At 53.8% G+C, this 21,488-nt stretch overlaps 1 protein-coding gene across 3 annotated transcripts in view; it reads right to left on the bottom strand.

Annotated features, from left to right (window-relative positions):
* ADAP1 (ArfGAP with dual PH domains 1) overlaps window positions 1–21,488 on the bottom strand; it is a 56,113-nt gene that overhangs the window by 25,354 nt on the left and 9,271 nt on the right. For 2 of the 3 annotated variants that reach the window (XM_017508264.2, XM_017508265.2), the window contains exons 2-3: window positions 11,758–11,888; window positions 2,376–2,467 (exon numbers count right to left, since the gene is read on the bottom strand). In XM_017508264.2, the coding sequence (XP_017363753.1) occupies window positions 2,376–2,467; window positions 11,758–11,888 (223 nt within the window). Of the gene's footprint in view, window positions 1–2,375; window positions 2,468–11,757; window positions 11,889–20,140; window positions 20,228–21,488 lie in introns of those variants that run through there. The other variant, XM_017508263.2, reaches the window with a different exon arrangement.

Raw genomic sequence — 21,488 nt, 5'->3', positions numbered from 1 at the left:
CAGGTTACACAGCGGGTCCACACTGTACCCCCCTCCAGGTTACACAGCGGGTCCACACTGTACCCCCCTCCAGGTTACACAGCGGGTCCACACTGCAGCCCCCCAGGTTACATAGCGGGTCCACACTGTACCCTCCTCCAGGTTACACAGCAGGTCCACACTGCAGCCCCCCAGGTTACATGGCGGGTCCACACTGTACCCCCCCCTAGGTTACACAGCGGGTCCACACTGCACTCCCCCCAGGTTACACAGCAGGTCAACACTGCACCTCCCCCGCCCCCAGGTTACACAGCAGGTCCAGGCTGCACTCCCCCCTCCAAGTTACACAGCAGGTTCATGCTGCACCCTCACCCCGCCCACCATGCCACAGCATCCAGGGCTCACACAGGCTTCACACCCCACCCCAGATGGTGGGTGTCAGCCCCAGGAACTTCCTCACCCAGGGCCCAACAGCAGCAGCCCCCAGCCCACAAAGCACATCTCCCCCAGGCCCCACACCCATGTCTGCTCCTGGTCCCGGCTCAGAACAGCCCGAGAGTGGGAAGGGGAGGAACTGGGAGGCAATGACCCAAGCCACAGAGCAGCCGGGGGCGGGGTGATAAAATAATGTCTCGAAAATAGCCGTGCTGGGGCTCCGTGATTCATACTGAGAGCCCGCAGGGCGGGGGCAGGGTTTCCCTATGAGAGCTGGGGCAGAGGAGGAGCTGCTGGCACCCAGGTCTCAGGATACAGGCACAAGGGGCCAGGGCCCCAGGCCTACCCTGGTGGGAGGGGAGAGGTGAGCACAGGGGCTGAGCCGCCAGCCTCAGTCTCCTCAGCGGCGACATGGGGACTGCAGCTGGACCTGCCTCCAGGTTCCAGGGAGGCTCATCAAGAAAACGCCTGCCACACGGCGGGACTGGGGCCGGACACAGTGACCCTTTAAAATAACAAATCAACATGCGGCAAAGAAACTACGGCGCTCATGGCCTGAGCACACCTCCAGCCCCTGCTCCCCGAGACAACCTAGACAGCCCTTCACCAAGACCCAGGGAGGGCCAGCTGGCGCTGTGATCCCAGCACTTTAGGAGGCTGAGGCAGGAGGATCACTGGAGCCCAGGAATTTTCGACCAGGCTGGGCAACACAAAGAGACCCCCATCGCTGTGTTAAAATGAAAAAAAAAGAAAAGCTCAGGGTGGTCTGTAGGGTAGCAGCCAGGAAGTCCATCCCTCCTCCCTCCTCCTCCTCCCTCTTGCTCCTCCCTACCCTGCTCCCCAACCCCCACGCGCCTTCCATATTCTCCGAGAGGCCCTCGGATCCAGTGAGGACACCTGACCCTGCTGCCCCCTCAAGGAGCTCACTGCAGGGGGCACAGACCCCAGGCAGGGCCCTGGATGCCAGGGAAGGCCTCTGGTAACTGCAGTCCCCCCAGCAGCTCCGTGGCGGGCAGAGCGCAGCTCTCTCTCACCCCTCCCCTTCCCCGAGTCAGGGCAGAGCCAGCGACAGCACTCAGGCCCCTGGGGGCTGGGAGGCCAGGTGCCGCTGCTTTCCTGCTGCACGGTGGCTCACACCAAACCCTGCACCCAGCCCATTCTCGCGGTGTCGCTGTGGGGTGGGACCGCCAGTGAGTGGGTTCACAGAGCGAGTCAATAGAGGGAGCTGCTGAGTAGACAAGAGGCTGGGCGCAGCTGGGGGCTGGGATTGAGCCAGGGCTGGAACCGGACAGGAAGCTCGGGGGGCCGGAGGGCACCCGGGGGGCCACACGTCCCTTCCCTGTGACGGGCGAGGGGTCGGTGTGAGCACAGTCAGGCCAGGCCCTGTGTGGCTGTCACCTGTCATTCCCACTGGCCGAGCAGAAGGGGAGACTGAGGCTTGGAGGGCGGGTGTCGGCAGAGGTGGCTGGTGTGAAGTTCCGAAGCAGGACTCTCTCCACAACCCCCTGACCCTAGGATGCCCAGGGGATGGGGTCCCAGGCTTCCCGGACAGGGCCACTGGAACCCACGTCCATTCCTGCCCTGAGGAGCCAGGGCAGGCCCCAAACAATAGCAGCCCCTCCCATCCTCCTCCCAGACCTCGGGGAGTACCCAGGAGGCCCCCTTAGATCCACTCGAGACCCCCAAGGCCCCAGCAAACCTGGGTAGGCTGCAGCTACTGATGCAGAATGCCCTTCCCGGTCCTGCCCTGGCACCCCCCGCCCCCCACCCCAGAAGCAAAGCCCAGTGGCAGGCAGTGGACGCAGGTGGCACGTCGGGGTCTGGGGAACACAGCTGCAGCTGCTTCTCCCTGAACCCTGTGGGCGGCACCCACCACCCCACCCTCCCGGGTCCTCCCGGGGCCATCTCGGAGCCACCCCTTGCTGTTTACTTCGGCCCTGACAAGGCCCCTTTGTACTCACTGGCAGTCGGAGAGCGTGGGCCGGTAGTAGAAGGAGGGCACTTTGGACTCGAACTTGGCTCTCGCGGCATCGTTCCCATGGGAGGCCATGAACTGCAAGAGAGGGTCGGCCGGGTCAGAGGCCTGGGGTCCCGGGGGCAGCCAAGGGGTGCCGGCTGCACTTGGGGCCCTCACCACAGGGACCCAGCAGACTCAAGGCTCTGAGGGCTCCGCCAGCACCAGGATGGGATGTCCTGCCCCAGGGACACCATTTTTGAGTGATCAACCCTCCCCTGGCACTGGAAGGAGCCAGCATCCCTAAAGATGGGGTCCTGGCAAAGGGGGCCCGGGGGCCAGTCCCATCTTGAGGATGGGTCTGAGCTCTGCCCCACTGTTTCAATCCCTGAGTCCACCCACGCCAGGCGTCCCATGGGAGAGAGCTGGCTGCATCCTGTGACCCCCATCTCTTCCCCAGAGAGGCAGGGTTCCTCGTTCACCCAGCTCCCCAGCTCACATGTAACAAGGACCCAACAGGCGCTGGACATGGGCTGGTGAGCGAGAGACCCAGCCCAGCCCAGACAGAGTCTCTGAGGCCCGCACACGGCAGGGACCCAGAACACGTTTACAAAGCATAGAACAGGCTGAGGGAGAAGGAAACAGCGCTGGGAAGGAGGGGAGGCCTCTGGGAGGCCATCACACGGACTGTGCTCCTGGCAGATGCAAACAACCTGTCGGTGGATGCTGGCAATGACCCTGGCGATGACCCCCGCTGCCGGCCAGGTATGCTGAGTGGGGAATGTAGGGCTGGCAGGCTGGAGTAGGGGGCCCCACTGTACCCCACACCAGCCCTGAGGTCATGGGAGGGCTCAGTTTGCCGTGCTGTAAACCCCCGGGGCAGCTGCTGTTTGCACCTTCCAGCTCCTTGAATGCCACTCAACTGAGGCCGAGGCCAGACACAGCCAAACAGAAGTCCCCTCACATCACCTGCTCCCAGGACCACCCAGCTGCAAACAGGGAGGACTCAGAGGAGCAGCTGGAAAAGTCACAAGCAACACGAGGCTGGCACCAAATTACAATTCAAAAACCAGTGGCTTTCCATAGAAAACACCATCCCTTAGAAGACAGAATCACAGGAAAGCTCCCATCTCCAACAGCAATGGAGCAAGGCGCCTGGGCTGCTGGATGAGCAACGCCCCAGGTCTCTGTGGGGAAAAGTTGCAGGTGCTCCCAAGGACACAGGGAGGCCTTGGCCAGAGACACAGGGAGGCGGGAAAACGTCTCCTTAGGGAAGTCGACATGTTTTTTATAATTGTCAAAAACCAGCAATAGAATTTATTATTTTACCTAAAAATGGTTCTAAAATTTATTTATTTTTTTTTTTTAAGAGATGGGGTTTCACCATATTGGTCAGGCTGGTCTCGAACTCCTGACCTCAGGTGATCCATCCACTTCGGCCTCTCAAAGTGCTGGGATTACAGGCGTGAGCCACCGTGCCCGGCCCGGTTCTAAAATTTAAAGTTAGCAACGGCTGGCCGGGGAGAGGGGTTCATGTCTGTAATCCCGGCACTTTGGGAACCCGATGCAGGAGAACCACTTGAACCCAGGAGGTCAAGACCAGCCTGGGCAACATAGTGAGACCCTGTCTCTCAAAAAAAAAAAAAATTAGCCGGGTGTGGCGGTGCACACCTGTGGTCCCAGCTACTCAGGAGGCTGAAGTGAGAGGATGGCCTGAGGCTGGGAGATTGAGGTTGCAGTTACGAATGCACCACTGAACTCCAGCTTTGTTGGGCATGGTGGCTCATGCTTGTAATCCCAGCACTTTGGGAGGCCAAGGCAGGCGGATCCCGAGATCAAGAGATCGAGAACTCCAGCCTGGGCAGCAGAACAAGACCCTGTCTCCATTGGATGCAGTGGCTCGTGCCTGGAATCCCAGCATTTTGGGAGACCAAGGTGGGAGGATCACTTGAGCCCAAGAGGTCAAGGCTACAGTGATCTGTGGTTACACCACTGCACTCCAGCCCGGGAAACATAGCAAGACCCTATCTCTGCCAAAAAATAAAAGTAAAATAAAAAATAAAATGGGTAAGATTTTAAAATTATTTTTACATATATATTTTTTATTACGTATATATATATGTACATATAAATTTGTTTTAATAGAGATGTGGTTCTACTCTGTTGCCCAAACTAGTCTCAAGCTCCTGGGCTCCAGTCATCCTCCCACCTCAGCCTAAAAATGGGTAAGGATTTGAATGGACATTTCTCCAAAGAAGATATACAAATGGCCACTCAGCCCATGCTAAGGCACTCAACAGTGTTAGGCGTCAGGGGAACGCAGGTCAAACCCGCAGTAAGCTACCACCTCTCCCCACAAGGATGGCAGGATCAAAGCCGCATGGGGAAGCATGCTGGAGAGGATGTGGAGATCAGAGCCCCCTGCGCTGCTTCTGGGAACCTGCAGCTGTGGTGAGAAACAATCCCGCAGTTTCTCAAAGCGCTCAACACACAGTTCCCATACAGCCCAGCAATTCCTCTGCACCTTAAGGGACATGAAGACACAAAGACCCGCACATGAATGTTCACAGCAGCTTCTCCATGACAGTTGCATGGTAACAAGCCCCATGTCCGTGAACAGAAGCACAGATCAACTAAATAAGATCAAGCCACATGATGGAGGGTCAGTCGGCCATAAAGAGGAAGGCTGGCCGGGCGCGGTGGCACACGCCTGTCATCCCAGCACTTTGGGAGGCAGAGGCGGGCAGACCACTTGAGGTCAGGAGCTCAAGACCAGCCTGGGAAACATGGGGAGACCCCATCTCTCCTGAAAATACAAAAATTAGCCGATGTGCTGGCAGGTGCCTGTAGTCCCAGCGATGCAGGAGGCTGAGGCAGGAGAATCGCTTGAACCCAGGAGGTGGAGGTTGCAGTGAGCTGAGATTGCGCCACTGCACTCTAGCCTGGGTGACAGTGAGATTCCATCTCAAAAAAAAAAAAAAAAAAAAAAAGAGGAACGCAATTCCGACACAAGCTATGATCCGGGTGGTCCTTGGACGCATGGTGCTCGTGAAGGAAACTAGACCCAAAACACCACATATTGGCTGAACGTGGTGGCTCACACCTGTGATCCCAGCACTTTGGGAAGCCGAGGTGGCAGGATCACTTGAGCCGGGGGGTTTGGGACCAGCCTGAGCAACACAGTGAGACTCTGTCTCAAAAAAAAAAAAAAAAAAAAAAAAAAAAAAAAAAAAAAAAAAAAAAAAAAAAAAAAAAAAAAAAAAAAAAGACCACATATTATGTGATTGCATCTGTCTGAAACATTCAGAACAAGCAAATCTGCAGAGACATGAAGCAGGTCTGTCTACATCCAGTAACAGCTGAGTGGGGGGGTGATGGAGGAGTGGTGAGCATGGGGCTGGGTTGGGAAATTAAGATGTTCTGAAATTAGACAGTGGTGATGGCCATGCAGCTCCAGCTTCACTAAAATGACTGAACTGTACAATTTACGGGAATGAAATGTATATTAATTATACCTCAATAAAACTGTTATTAAAAAATAACCCTCAGCCGGGCACAGTGGCTCATTCCTGTAATCCCAGCACTTTGAGAGGCCCAGGTGGGTGGATCACCTGAGGTCAGGAGTTTGAGACCAGCCTTGCCAACATGGTGAAACCCCATATCAACTAAAAATACAAATATTAGCTAGGCGTGGTAGCAGGTGCCTGTAGTCCCAGCTACTTGGGAGGCTGAGGCAGGAGAATCACTTGAACCTGGGAAGTGGATGTTGCAGTGAGCTGAGACTATGCCACTGCACTCCAGCCTGGGTGACAGAGTGACACTTGGTCTTTAAAAAAAAAGAAAGAAAAAGAAGAAAAAAAGGCCAGGCGCGGTGGCTCACGCCTGTAATCTCAGCACTTTGAGAGGCCACGGTGGGCAGATCATGAGATCAGGAGTTCATTGAGACTGGCCTGGCCAATACGGTGAAACCCCGTCTCTACTATAAATACAAAAATTAGCTGGGCATGGTGGCATGCATCTGCAGTATCAGTTACTTGGGAGGCTGAGATAGGAGGATCGCTTGAACCCGGGAGAAGAGGCTGCAGTGAGCTGAGATCACGTCACCGCACTCCAGCCTGGGCAGATGGCGCTACTGGACTCCAGCCTGGCAACAGAGCAAGAATCTGTCTAGGAAAAAAAAAAAAAAAAAAAAAGACCCTCAGGGTTGGGCGAGGTGGCTCGCACCTGTAATCCCAGCACTTGTGATACTGAGCTAGGTAGATCACTGGAGGCCAGAAGTTCAAGACAGCCTCGGCGACACAGTGAGACCTCCATCTCTACAAAGAATACAAAAGCTAGCCCGACGTGAGGCTGTGCGTCTGCAGTTCCAGCTACTTAGGAGGCTCAGCAGAAAGGATCACTTGAGCCCAAGAGCTTGAGGCCGAAGTGAGCTGTGATTGCGCCACTGCAATCCTGCCTGGGCAACAGAGAAGGCCTATTTATGTATGCTATAAAACCACAAAAGAAAAAGGCTGACCACTTTGATTACGTTAAAGTAAAAAATTTCCATGGTAAAAACCACCATGAGCAAATTCGAAAGACAACCTAGAAAAGCATGTGTTTAATATCTCAAAGGGTTAATTTCCCTAACATACCAGAAACCCCTGGAAGACGAAAACAGCTAACATTGCAGAAGAAAGGCAGGCAAAGTTTTGATGAGACATTGCACAGCAAGAAAACACAGGGCTGGGCACTTTGGGAGGCCAAAGCGAGCAGATCATCTGAGGCCAGGAGTTCAAGATAAGCCTGGCCAATATGGTAAAATCCCGTCTCTACTAATATTACAAAAATTAGCCGGGCATGGTGGCGGGTGCCTGTAATCCCAGCTGCTTGGGAGGCTGAGGCAGGAGAGTTGCTTGAACCGCGGAAGCGGAGGTTGCGGTGAGCCGAGATTGTGCCACTGCACTCCAGCCAGCCTGGACAACAGAGCAAGACTCTGTCTCAAAAAAACAAACAAGAGATCCTGAGAACCTCTCACCCATCAGGGTAGCAAAGGAGGAGGCGGAGGCAAACACCCTCATGGTGCGTGGGGGCATGTGAGCAGTTACAGCAGGGAGTTTGGCAAACATCTCTCCAGAAATACCAAGCCACGTAACTTTTCAACTTCCACTTTCACTTCTAGGAATTTAGGCCACCAATACACTTCCAAATGTGCAAAGTCAGGCATCCGCGAGGCTGCTCCCTGGCCCGGTGGTCACGGCAGGAACTGGCTGGAAACAACCTGCTTGTCCAGCCTAAGGGTTTGCGGCAAGCAGGTCGTGGTTCACTCAGGAGGGTGAGGAGCTCCGCGAGCACCCAACAGGCAAAGAATGTCTCTTAGAAGCACACACTAGGCCAGGCTCCATGGCACATGCCTGTCATTACAGCGTTTTGGGAAGTTCATTTGCGCCCAGAAGTTCGAGACCAGCCTGGCCAACACAGCAACACCCCATCACTACAAATTTTTTTCAATTAGCCAGGTCTGGCATGGTGGCTCACATATGTATACCAGCACTTTGGAAGGCCGAGGTGGGCAGATGATCTAAGGCCAAGAGTTCAAGACCAGCCTGGCCAACATAGCAAAACCCCGTCTCTATTAAAAATACAAAACTTAGCCGGGCATGGTGGCATGCACCTGTGATCCCAGCTACTCAAGAGGCTGAAGCAAGAGAATCACTTGAACATGGGGGGTAGAGGTTGCAGTGAGCTGAGATTGCGTCACTGCACTCCAGCCTGGGTGACAGAGTGAGACTCCATCTCAAAAAATAAACAAATAAATAAATTAGCCAGGCATGGTGCTGTATGCCTGGGGTCCTAGATACACCTCAGGTGGCTGAGGCAGGAGGATCACCTGCACCCAGGAGTTCGAGGCTGTAGTGAGCTATGATGGCCACTGTACTTCAGCCTGGGCAACAGAGCAAGACCCTGTCTCAAAAACAAGAAAAAGAGAGAGAGAGAGAAAGGAAGGAAGGAAAGGAGGGAGGGAGGGAAGGAGGAAGGGAAGATAAGGAGGGAGGGAATGTAAAGAGGGAGGGAGGGAGGAAGGGAGGCCCACGCGGACCCCTGGCTGCCTGGCAAAGGTGGGAGTGGCACTCAGAGGAGGGAGACAGGGAAGGAGACTGCTTCCTTCTGCAACTGCCCTTGAAACCTGCTGAATGTGTCACTAAATAGTCAAAATACATTAAATAAGGTAGAGACGACCCATGTGTCCATCAGAGGGTGAATGAAAACACAAAACGTGTTCCATCCACACAAGGAAGTGTTATCAGCCTTGAAAGAAACAAAGCTCTCCCGTGGGCTGCAGCGTGGATGGACCTCGGGACCTGGTGCCGAGCGATCCCATTTTTAAAGGTCCAGAACTGGCAAATCTATACAGAGAGAAAGTGGATTGGTGGCTAGGCAAGGGGTGAGAGCCAAAAGGCACAGAGTTTCTTTTTGGGGTGATGAAAATGTTCTAAAATTGGCTGTGGTGATGGTTGCACAACTCTGTGAATTCACTAAAAACCCTTCAACTGTGCACTTTACATGGTGAATGGTATGGCTGTGAATTGCATCTCAATGGATCAGTTGTTTTAAAAGTTTTATAAAAGAATTGGAAAAAAAAAAAACCCATAAAATGTCAAGAAAAGGAAAGAAGAGGAGAATCCCTGGTTCCTGGCCCTACAACCTCGGTCCAGTTCTCCGTGATGGCCACCCTGGGCCTGTTTCTCCCTGCGGAGTGGGAGCAGGCTTAGCCCCCAGAGGCCCCAGCTGACCACCAGCCCAGGAAGGGGCAAGGAGCCTGAGTTCAGGGGGCCACAGGAGGCCCAGTGCAGCCCCCGCCCCACAGACTCCCCAGCAAGAAGCCAGGCTGAGACCCAGCTCTGCCCGCGGCTGGGGTGCAGCTGCTCTCAGGAGCCAAGTTCCCAGGCCTGCCTGAGATTAATCTTTGATTTTCATCGCACAAGTGAATGTGCAGACAACAGAATGGTGATGGAATCTTCTTGGGGCCCCAGCTTGGTGCTCCCCCGCAGGCCCCATCACACTGGATCTCTGCGGCAGAAATCAGGGGTTTTTTTTTTTTTTTTTGAGACAGAGTCTCACTCTGTTGCCCAGGCTGGAGCGCAATGGCACAATCTCAGCTCACTGCAACCTCCACCTCCTGGGTTCAAGCAATTCTCCTTCCTCAGCTTCCCAAGTGGCTGGGATTACAGATGCCTGCCACGACGCCTGGCTAATTTTTGTATTTTTAGTAGAGATGAGGTTTCACCGTGCTGGGATTACAGGTTTGAGCCACCTCACCCAGCCAAGGGGTTTCGTAATAACACACGTGGTGGCCCTCCCCAGCCTTCCTCTCCGGGCTTTACCCCATGAGATCTGGACGGCACCCAGGTGGCCCCCATCCTCTCCCACTGATGGCATTTAGGGATTTTCCCAAGAACAGTGAACACCCCACCCCTGGGCCCTTGCCCTGCTTGTCCTGGAATTATGGGGACAATGAGCAGGTGTTCTCCCTGAGCCCAAGGAGTCTACGCCCCCATAAGCCCTACAGGTACCCACACTGTTTCCTCCAGGAGTGATGGCAGAGGTACCTGGAGATGGGGCACCTGCCCCATCATCTGACATTGGCCATTGGTCCTCCATTGTCCAGGGAGGGGGATGGTCCAGGAGTCACCCTGCCCATTTACGGAAGGAAACAGAGGCTCAGACAAACTCACGGCCTGGCGAAGGGACAGGTATCACAACCCAAGTGTCCCCTCCGTATCAGTGAAGGGGGTCGAAGGGGGTGAGCCCAAGGTGGGCCAGGGTCCTGAGGGGATTCACAGGAACCCCCTCGACTCAAGGTATGAGGGATCACAGTGTTAAATGAAGCTGATTTGGGGTCATCCTGGGTGGGTCAGGGACTCTGCTGTCCTTGGATCTTGTTGTGTCTCTCAGGCTGGAGGGCAGAGGTTTGGAGAGGGGGAGCTGGGATCAGTGGTGTTGGAGACGGGGGCCCGGGGTCAGTGGTGTTGGAGAGGGGGGCCCGGGGTCAGTGGTGTTGGAGAGGGGGAGCTGGGATCAGTGGCGTTGGAGACGGGGGCCCGGGGTCAGTGGTGTTGGAGAAGGGGAGCTGGGATCAGTGGTGTTGGAGAAGGGGGCCCGGGGTCAGTGGTGTTGGAGGGGGAGCCGGGATCAGTGGTGTTGGAGAGGGGGGCCCGGGGTCAGTGGTGTTGGAGAAGGGGGCCCAGGGTCAGTAGTGTTGGAGAGGGGGAGCCGGGATCAGTGGTGCTGGAGAGCCAGGGGCTGAGGTCAGTGGTCCTGGAGAGCAGGGACTGGGGTCAGTGGTCCTGGAGAGCTGGGGCTGGGAGCAGGGGTCAGTGGTGTTGAAGAGCTGGGAAGAAGAGCACAGGGGACGACCAGCCTCTACGACCCACCCCGTCCCCACAGCAGCCCCCGGACCACCATTCTCACCTCCACAAAGCCCCTCTGTCCCGCTCACCAGCAGCCAGGCAGATCTGTGGCTCTGAGACCCGAAGCCCCATGAGCAGGGCTGGAGCAACCCTCCCACCCGGGTCTTCAGGCCTCACGCTCCATCCCAGCTGCAGCCCATCCACCCCCACCGGGGCCTCATTCCTTCTCCAGTTCCCTCAGAGTCTCCCTATGGGGCCCTTCCTGCCACCCCCAGCCTGCATGGCTCCCCCTGCACCGCCAGGTTCCTGGTCGCTCATACCATCTCCCTCCCCAGAGGGGCGTCTCTAGGGCCCCAAGAGGCATCCGTGGCTGCTGTCCCTGCCTGGCCATGGCAAGGGCTTCGTGAAACTTTATCAGATGCATGGCTGAGAGGTGGGCGGTGGCTTTGTCACCTCAGAGGCCGCCCAGGGGACCGGTCATCCAGCCGTAAGCGGCAGCAGGCTGGGGTACATGGGGACTACTGGGAAATGCGACTCGGGGTCGGGGTGGGGCTGAATGGGTCTGGGGCGATGCATTCTGTTTTCTTTTTCTTTTTTATTTTTTTTAGAGACAGGGTCTCACTCTGTCCAGGTGTGGGGATTTGAGGGGAGTGCTCAGGAGCTCCAGGGCATGGGAATCAGCTGCTGCCTTCACTCCTAGGCCCACCACACACACCTGGAGCTGCCCACAGAGGGGTGGACCCAGCACGGGGTGGGAGGAGTAGCACGCAGGAGGAGCCATAGGAGAGGGGTTGGGGTCCGGGTCCTGCAGCTGCCCTGGCCTCCGCAGCCTCGGGGCCAGCCAGCCGGGCCCCTCAGGGCAGTTCAAGGCCCCAGGGAGCCGGAGCCAGACCGCCGGGCACCTGTGGTTCAAAAGGCCAGAGCTGGGGCCACCCAGAGTGTGGTGCAAGACTTCGTGGGGGGAGCCTCCCTTCTTCCCTTCCTCCGCCCCCATCGTACCTCCACTTGGGCCTCGTCCCAGGCATCCAGGCGGATGGACTTGACCTTGCTGACCTGGGGGATGTTCCGGTGGATTCCCGAGCAGCTCAGGCAGATGAACACTCCCAGGGTGTAGGAAGCCCAGTCAGGATCTGCAACGAAAAGCCGGGCGTTCACAGAGGCTCAGCCCAGGGACCCCGGAGGGAGGGTGGGCGGAGCCTGGGGTCAGGGTCAGGAGCCACCGGCATGCCGTGGGAGGCTTTAGAGGAGACCCCAGGTACAGCTGGCTCCGTGCAGACACCTAACCCCATCATCACCTGAACCCCGCCCCTGCCCGGTTGCAGGCAGAGCTCTCCCAAAACACTCCGTGACATCTGAGGAAGCGGATCTGCACAGGCTCTGCACGGGGTGCCAGGAACCTCCAGCAGAGGCTGGCCCAACAGGAGCCCATGCCCCCGGGCTGGAGGGCACCCAGCGCTTGTGAGGACGTGGCCCATGTGCTTTCCTGGTGTCTGCTGCCCTGGGAGACGTCTGTGGGCCTGAATCCTCCTGGGTGACAGAGCCAAGATGGGAAAACTCAGATAGGATCTGAGTGCAGGGGAGGCCTCCATCCAACGCAATGCCTGTCCCTGAAGGATGGACCGTGCATTGGTGACAGCGCTCAGCCAGCACTAACTTGGCAGGTGTGACAAAGGCCCTGTGGCTTTACCCTGCCACAGATGCGGCCTGTCTAGGGATTCCACATCTCCATGTCTAGTTTGCCTTAAAAGGGTCATTAAAGCTGGGCACTGTGGCTCACACCTGTAATCCCAGTGCTTTGGGAGGCCGAGGCGGACAGATCATGAGGTCAGGAGTTCCAGTTCCATCTGACCAACGTGGTGAAACCCCATCTCTACTAAAAATACAAAAATTAGCCAGACACGGTTGTGCGTGCCTGTAATCCCAACTACTCAGGAGGCTGAGGCAGGAGAATCGCTTCAACCCGGGAGGTGGAGGTTGCAGTGAGCCGAGATCGTGCCATTGCACTCCAGCCTGGGCAACAGAGTGAGACTCTGTCTCACACACACACAAAAAAAGGTTCAACAAAGCTGGGCATTGTGGCTCATGCCTGTAATCCCAGCGCTTTGGGAGGCTGAGGCAGCAGAATCTTTTTTTTTTTTTTTTTGAGACAAGAGGCTCTGTCACCCCGGTTGGAGTGCAATGGCACAATCTCGGCTCACTGAGACCTGTGCCTCTTGGATTCAAGTGATTCTCCTGCTACAGCCTCCTGAGTAGTGAGGCACGTACCACCACGCATGGCTAATTCTTGTATTTTTAGTAGAGATGGGGTTTCACTATGTTGGCCAGGCTGGCTGCCTCGGCCTCCCAAAGTGCTGGGATTATAGGCATGAGCCACCATGCGGGGTTGGGTGCCACAGCGCAGTCTGCTTCTGCACATGTGAAACGGCTTATTCTGAAATGGCAAAGTGAGCCATAGGGAAGGTCCAGCTGGGCTGCGGTGTGACTCTCCTGTTTTCTTCCTGCTCCAAACGACCCATCACAATAACTAAGTCAAGGGGTAGGATGGCTGAAGGGAGCCCTAGAGAGAACAGTCTCTGGGGGAGATGCATCATCTCCGAAATGCTTTTATTTTTAAGCGGAGGCTCTCCTGGGTGAGGCTGATGGTAATCGAGGCACTTCCCGACAGGCAGGTGCCGCTGCGGAAGGAAGCCTGTCTGGGGAATCATGAGTGGAGAGGACCCCGCCCTCTAGGCCTGGCTGAGGATAGCCCCCCTCCCCATGCTGCTTGGGGCCCACCCTTGGCTGGTGGGGGGACTCCAGTGCAGGGAGGTGGAGGCCCAGTGGGGCCGGGCCTGGGCCCTGAGTCACTGCCAGGAGGAGAGGCGCCCAAGCCAGCCCTGCTGGAGATCATGTTGTACATGAGAACCAACACGCGGGGCCCCTGGGATTTGGGGGTTGCCTGTCACAGCCGTTAATGGAGAGATGGACTTCGTTAATCAGGCTCCCTGATTGATGAAGTCTGTCTCTCCATTAACGTGGGCTGCCTGAGGACCCAAGACCCAGCATCCCCAGATCGGACATGGAGCCCGGTACAGAGCAGGTCTCCACTGGAGTGGTGAATGAAGGAGCCACCAACAGCCCTACTTCAACAGAGCCACTGTGTCCAAGAGAGACTACAGGCTTTCTCCTTACCCCTCAGTCAGTCGGCAGACATTTGCCACGTGACCCGTCACCGGCACCAGGAGTGTTGCCTGTGCTTAGAGCGGCTTTTGGGAGAAAGAACGGAGTTACAGGATCAGCCGTTGTCTGCTTTTGGGTTTGCGGATTTCTTTTTTTTTTTTTTTTTAGATAGGGTCTTGCTCTGTTGCCCAAGGTAGAGTTTAGTGGTGCAATCACAGCCTTCAACTGTTGGAGTTGCAGCCTCCAACTCCTGGGTTCAAGCGATCCGCCTGCCTCAGCCTCCCAGGGACTACAGGCATGCACCACCATACCCAGCTAATTTTAAAAACTTTCGGTAGAGACGAAGTCTCTCTGTGTTGCCCAGGCTGGGCTTGAACTCCTGGGCTCAAGCGATCCTCCTGCCTTGGCCTCCCAAAGTGTTGGGATTACAGAGGTGTGGCGCTGTGTCTGGCCTGTAAAGTATTTAGTTACACAAGCCTCTGGAGAACAGGTGGGGAAGAACTGCACTGGAGTCCCAGAAGAGAGAGTCCTGGCTCCTCCCCCCAGACACTGTCTTCTCCCAAAGCCTTCATGAAAGCTGCCCACAAATGCTTAGTGCATGGCTATGCACAGAGCACCCAGCAGGCAGGCCAGTCCTGGACTTCAGTCCTCATCTGTTAGATGGAACAGCACAAGCCACTTAGAGGGGTATGGGCAGCATGAGCCCAGCTGGGAACATTGCCGGTTGGGGTGCTGTGGGGATTTCCTTTCTCACTGCACAGCAGTGTTGCTGGGTTCTGCTCTGACAGTGTGGACCACAGACCCAGGCTTCCTATCTCATGGCCTTTATCTGCCTGTCTGGAAGTCCTGAGGGTGGCTGAGCAAAGGCCACCAACAGTTCCCACCAGCCCAGGGCCAGAATGCCTGTGCCCACCTCCATCCTCACTCAGGCGCTCCAGACGGGCTGTCCCTCTCCTGGCCTGGAAGGAGGCCTGTTCACAGATCCCGAAGTGGGAGCTGGACTCGATGGGTGTGGCCGGCTGCCTGTTGTTGTAAATAAGGTTTCACTGGAACACAGCCATGCCCGTTTGTTTACAGATTGTCTGCAGCTGCTTTTGTGAGCAGTCGTTGAGTTGTTGAGTAGCTGTGATGGAGACTCTATGGTCCTAAAATATTTACTTTTTTTTTTGAGATGGACTTTCGCTCTGTCACCCAGGCTGGAGTGCAATGTCTTCATCTCGGCTCACCGCAACCTCCACCTCCTGGGTTCAAGCAATTCTCCTGCCTTAGCCTCCCAAGTACCTGGGATTACAGGCATGCACCACCACCACGCCCAGCTAATTTTGTATTTTTAGTAGAGACAGGGTTTCTCCATGTTGATCAGGATGGTCTCAAACTTCCGATCTCAGGTCATCCCCCTGCCTTGGCCTCCCAAAGTGCTAGGTTACAGGTCTGAGCCACTGTGCCTGATCCTACTATCCATCTTTTAAGAAAAAGTTTGCTGGCTGGGCATGGTGGCTCATACCTGTCATCCCAACACTTTGGGAGATGGAGGTGGGCAGATCACAAGGTCAGGAGTTCAAGACCAGCCTGACCAACATGGAGAAACTCTGTCTCTACCAAAAATACAAAAATTAGCTGGGCGTGGTGGGGGGGCATCTGTAATCCCAGCTCCTCGGGAGGCTGATGCAGGAGAATTGTTTAAACCCAGGAGATGGAGATTGCAGTGAGCTGAGACTATGCCACTGCACTCCAGCCTCCACGACAGAGTGAGACTTTCTCTCGAAAAAAGAAAAAGTTTGCCAACCTCTGCTTAGAGGGAAAAATGGGTGTGATACAGAGGAGTGAGCCCAAGAAGCGCTTGTAAGTAGGACTGAGAGCTTACAGCCATTACTAATACCGCCTATCTTTGACAAACCAGATACCAGTGAGGCTAGGGAGTGGTTACAACCTGTCCTGACCTCTTGCAACTGGCACAAGTCTCCCCTGGTATAAAATTGGAGGCTAATGCAAACCTGTCACATCCTCCAGGTATTTGTTTGTGAGGATATACATGCGTGTGTGCATACCCACAAACACAATATAAACAGCCTACACCTGAGGATGGCTCAGGGCGTTTCACATGAAGAAACAGAGACACCAGCCAGGCGCAGGGGCTCACACCTGTAATCTCAGCACTTTGGGAGGTCAAGGCAGGAGGATCACTTGAACCCGGGAGTTTGAGACCAGCCTGGGCAACATGGTGAAACCCCGCCTCTACAAAAAAATGGCCAGGTATGGTGGCTTATGCCTGTAGTTCCAGATACTCAGGAGGCTGAGGTGGGAGGATGGCTTGGGCCCAGGAGGTAGAGGTTGCAGTGAGCTGAGATTGAGCCACTATACTCCAGCCTGGGTGTCATAGACCCTGTCTCATACAAACAAAAAATATGGAGACCGAAAAAAAAAATATATATATATGGAGACCTATTACATAAGAATCAAAAGATGAGAGCCAGTTAAATCAAATGTGTTGGGGACACAGGCAACACAAGGTTGTCACTGGAAGGGCAGGACATCTGTAGCATTTTTAAAAAGCTTTTGTGGTATTACACCCTTACTAGGATGACTAAAATTTAAAAGATGGATGCTACCAAGTGTTGATGAGGATACAGAGCACTGGAACTCTCATCCACTGCTGGTAGAAGTACAAATTAGTCTAACCCACTCTGAAAACAGCTTGGCACTTTCCTACATAGTTAAAGATATTTCTCCCATGTGACACAGCCACTCTACTCCTAGGAATTTACTCAAGGGAAATCAAAACATAGGTCCATAAAAAGATGTATAGCCAACAATACATCCAATAATACATAAAAGGGCACATCCAACAGTATATAAAAAGAGTTATACACCATGATTGACAGGGGTTTATAACAGTAAGGCAAGGTTGGTTTAACATTTGACCATCAATCAATGTCATTCACCGTATTTACATATTAAAAAAGAAAAAAACATACAGTCATTTCAATAGCTGCAAAAAATGTTGACAAAATATAACATCCTGATAAAACTCCCAGAAAACTAAGAATAGAGGGGAAATTCCCCAACTTCATATACAGCATCTATGAAACATGTACAGCAAATGTCATACTCAAGGGAGAAAAACTGACTGCTTTCCCCCAAGATCAAGAACAGGACAAGAATGTCTATTCTAACCACTCCTAGTCAACACTGAGCTAGAGAGTCTAGTCAGTGCAATAAGGCAATATAAACAAATAAGAAGCATCTAGATTGGAAAGAAAGAGCTAAAATTATCTTCATTAACAGACAACATGATCATCTATGTAGAAAATACAACACTTTTAATTTAAAAAACTATGAGAACAAGTTTAGCAAGGTTGCAGGATACAAGATAAATATACAAAAATCAATGTATTTCTATATACTAGCAACAAGCAGTGAACATTTTAAAATACCATTTATAATAGAATAAAATGTATGAAAGAGGGTAAACATGACACTAGATATGAAACATAGGACACTGAAAACTACAAAATATTGCTCAGAGAAATTAGAGAAGACCTATAGATTTGGAAAGAGATAATGTTTTCATGGGTTGGAAGACTCAACATTAATAACACATAAATTCCATCCAAATTATAGAGTCAATGCAATACCAATCAGAATTTCAATAGGATTTTAAAAATGAACAAGCTGATTCTAAAATTCACATGTAAATGCAAAGAACCTAGAATAGCCAAAACAACTTAGAAAAAAAGACAAGGAGGGAGAACTAACACTACTTGTTTTCAGAACTCATTATAAAATTACAGTTATCAAGACAGTGTGGTGGTGTTGGCACAAAAACAGATGAACAGATCAATGGAACGGAATTGGGAATCTAGAAATAAACCCACACATATGCAGACAACTAATTATTGGCAAAGATATAAAGCCAGTTCAGGAAAGAGTGAACAATCTTTCCTACCAACAGTGCTGGAACAATCAGGTATCATGCACAACACAGCAAACAACCCACACCTCTCACCGTCTCCAAAAATTAACCCAAAATGCATCATGGTGCTAAAGGTAAAACCTAAAACCATAAAACTTCTAAAAGAAAACAGGAGAAAAGTCTCTGTAACTGGGTTAGGCAACGATTTATTTTGGATACAACACTAAAGGCAGAATCCACTGAGTGAGAGAGGAGGGGGAAGAGACAGAGAAAGAGAAATTGGCTTCATCAGAATTCTTTTTTTTTTTTTTAATTGAGACAGGGCCTTGCTCTGTTGCCCAGGCTTGAGTGTAATGGGGCAATCACGGCTCACTGCAGCCTCAACCTCCTGGGCTCAAGTGATCCTGCTGCCTCAGGCTCCTGAGTAGCTGGGGCTACAGGTATATGCCACCACACTCAGCTAATTTTTTAAATTTTTTTGTAGAAACAAGGTATTGCTATATTGCCCAGGCTGGTCTCTAACTCCTGGGCTCAAGCAATCCTTCCATCTCAGCCTCCCAAAGTGCTGGGATTACAGGCATGAGCCACTTCGCCTAAGCAAGGCCCTGTTTTGTTTATTTTTCTTTATTCTTTTTTTCTTTTTCAGGCCCATACTGGCTGATATTTTTCTTTATTTTTAACAATTTTTTTTTTTTTGAGACAGGGTCTTGCTCTGTCACCCAGGCTGGAGTGCAGTGGCATGATCTCGGCTCACTGCAACCTCCGCCTCCCAGGTTCAAGTGATTCTCCTGCCTCAGCCTCCTAAGTAGCTGGGATTACAGGTGCCCAACACGCCCAGCTAATTTTTGTATTTTTAGTAGAGACGGATTTCACTATGTTGGCCAGGCTGGTCTCAAACTCCTGACCTCAGGTGATCTGCCCACCTCGGCCTCCCAGAGTGCTGGGATTATAGGGGTGAGCCACGCGGCCGGCCTATTTTTAACAATTTTTTTTTTTTTAAGATGTCGTTTCACTCTTCTTGGCCAGGCTGGAGTGCAATTGCACGATCTCAGCTCACTGCAACCTCGGCCTATTTTTAACAATATTTAATCTTTAATTTTTGTGGGTATATAGTAGATGTATATATTTATGGGGTCCATGAGACATTTTGCTACAGGTATGCCAAGGGAAATAATCACATCAGGGCAAACAGTGCACCCACCACCTCTAGCATGTATCATTTATTTGTGTTACAAACAATCCAATTACACTTTTAGTCATTTTTAAAAGTACAACAAATTGTTGACAATCACCACCCTGTTGGGCTATCAAATACTAGATCTTATTCTATTTTTTGTATTCATTAACCATCCCCACCCTCCCCACCCCTGAGACCCTGTTTTAAAGAAAGATTCAGACCATGGGAGGGAAGAGCCCAGGGGGGTGACTCTGGGCAACGTTTTAAGGCCTGGTGCTCTGGGAGAGTGACCTCCCCTCAAGCCCTTGAAGGCACTGAAATAGAAGGCAGCCTCCTGGTTAGACTATGCCGAGGCTCTGCAGGGTGGGTTCGCGTGCGCACGTGTGGCGGGGGGAGCTAGAGCTCCCCAACTTCCAGCAAGGACAAAGGTTGGTTGGTTCTCAAAGCAGAAGCAACGGGCTGACCCTGCCATCTTGCAAGTGGCCGAGCCTGGGCTGGGCAGGCCCCCTTCTCAGGCTGCTGGGCATGACCAGGCCTGCCTGCATCTACAAATGTCCGAAGCCCTTTTCAGAGTGGAAAAGGGGCAGGGCATGCATAGGCACACAGGAGCCGCCCGCCCCCAGGGACCCTCCAGGGTAGAAGGGGAGCTGGCCTGATGCAACAGCCCCAGGGCCCCCACAGGCCCAGGCAGGAGGGCCTCTCCCTAAACCTGGGCTCCACCCTGGCTGCCCTCCACTCAGGGCAAAAGGCTGTAGGACATGCCCTGCCCAGGACCACTCTGGGCTCCCAGGCCTGTGGAATTTTCTCCCAAATTGCCTGGAGTCAGCATCCACGGCCTGTGTTCTCCCCAGGACAGGCCACAAGGCCAGTAGGTGCACACTGGGCCTGCGGGTGGCCACAGCACAGCTGATGTGGTGGTGGAGATGGGGGTCCCAAGGGCCAGGTGGGGAGGTGGGGAGGGGACAGGCCCAAGGCTCCAGCCCCCACAAACATCCAGTCTGCCAGCACCGTCTCCAGGAGCTGCCTCCTTCTCTGAGACTCTGCCCACAGCCGCCAGGCTCTTCCCCTCCCTCCTCCCAGCCCCACTCTGCCCTGCCTGCTCTCAGGCCGCCCAAGGTGACTCAGCCATTCACCATTTCCGGAGCTGGTCTGGGGCACCTGGGCAGGTAAGCCACATCCTTGGGTTGAGCCAAGTGGGGCAGGTGTGTCCCCCAAGCCAAGGCACAGGCTGGGGCGTGGGCGGGGGGAAGGGCAGCAGCCAAGCCTGTCCATGGGGCTCTGTCTCCAGAGACCTTTGCCCTCCCAAGGCTGACGCACAGCAGAAGATCCTGGTGCGATAGAGGCTGGGTCCGCCGCTGGCTCTGGCCAGGCACACAAGGGGCAGCCAAGGTGGGAGGGCACCCTTGGGGGAGGGGCTCCGGTGCCCACCGCCCTTCACATCTACATGAGGTGGGGCGCACATGACTGTCCCCCAGGCACACAGCCCCACACTGAGACCTAGGCCCCTCCCCAACCCCACCTTCATGTTTTCCACACATTGTCTCCCAGTTACCCATGTCCCCTGCTGGGAACCAGGCGAGGCAGTGACCGCTGGGGCTCCTGGGTGGGCTGGCAGCTCACTCTTCTGCTCAGCCCCCTCACACTCAGGGGCAGCCCTGGTCCCATTCCACTGAGAGGATGGGGCCTCCCAGGACCCAGATCCACTGGCCCCCATCTGGTTCAGGGGCATGTGCCCCTCTCCTGGTTCCCTCCCAGCAGCACCCAACACAGTCCACATTTCAGAATCCTCCCAGGACACCCTCCGGCTCTGCCCTGACCCCTGCCCCCTGCCATCTCTCCCTCCTGCTGCTCCAGCCCGAGTCGGGAAGGGTGAAGGCCCCATCCTCAGTCCTGGACCCGCCCTGACCCAGAGCCCACTCCCCAGGGCCCCCAGCCAGCACCCCTCTTCGGGGCCCTCGCACAGGGCTGCCTCCTCTGCAGCCCATCTGGTCTCTTGGCTGTAAAACCCTATTTTTGGAACTCGATAGAGGTGGTGGTTGAACAGCATGGTGAGTGTTCTAAATGCCTCTGCACTTTCATTTTGAAATGATTAACTTGAGACCGGGCGGGGTGGCTCCTGCTGGCAATCGCAGCACCTTGAGAGGCCGAGGTGCGGCCCAGGAGTTGGAGACTAGCCTGGGCAACATAGTGAGACCCCGAGACTCCATCCTTACGGAAAAAATTTTATAAAAGGTTAACTTTTTCATATGAATTCCACCCGATTTGGGGTTTGATCTTTTCGTTTTGTTTTTTGAGATAGAGTTTCACTCTGTCACTTGGGCTGGAGTACAGTGGTGCGATCATAGTTCGCTGCAGCCTTGACCTCCTGGGCTCAGATAATCCTCCCACCTCAGCCTCCTGAGTAGCTGGGACCACAAGTGTGAAGCACCACATCTGGCTAATTTTCTTGTGTGTGTGTGTGTTTTGTTTTTTTTTTTTTTT

Source organism: Cebus imitator, unplaced genomic scaffold (genome assembly GCF_001604975.1).
Source record: "Cebus imitator isolate Cc_AM_T3 unplaced genomic scaffold, Cebus_imitator-1.0 Scaffold388, whole genome shotgun sequence".
Lineage (NCBI taxonomy): Eukaryota > Metazoa > Chordata > Mammalia > Primates > Cebidae > Cebus > Cebus imitator.
Note: the sequence above shows the minus strand (reverse complement) of the source record. Positions and strands in the feature narration are given on the sequence as shown.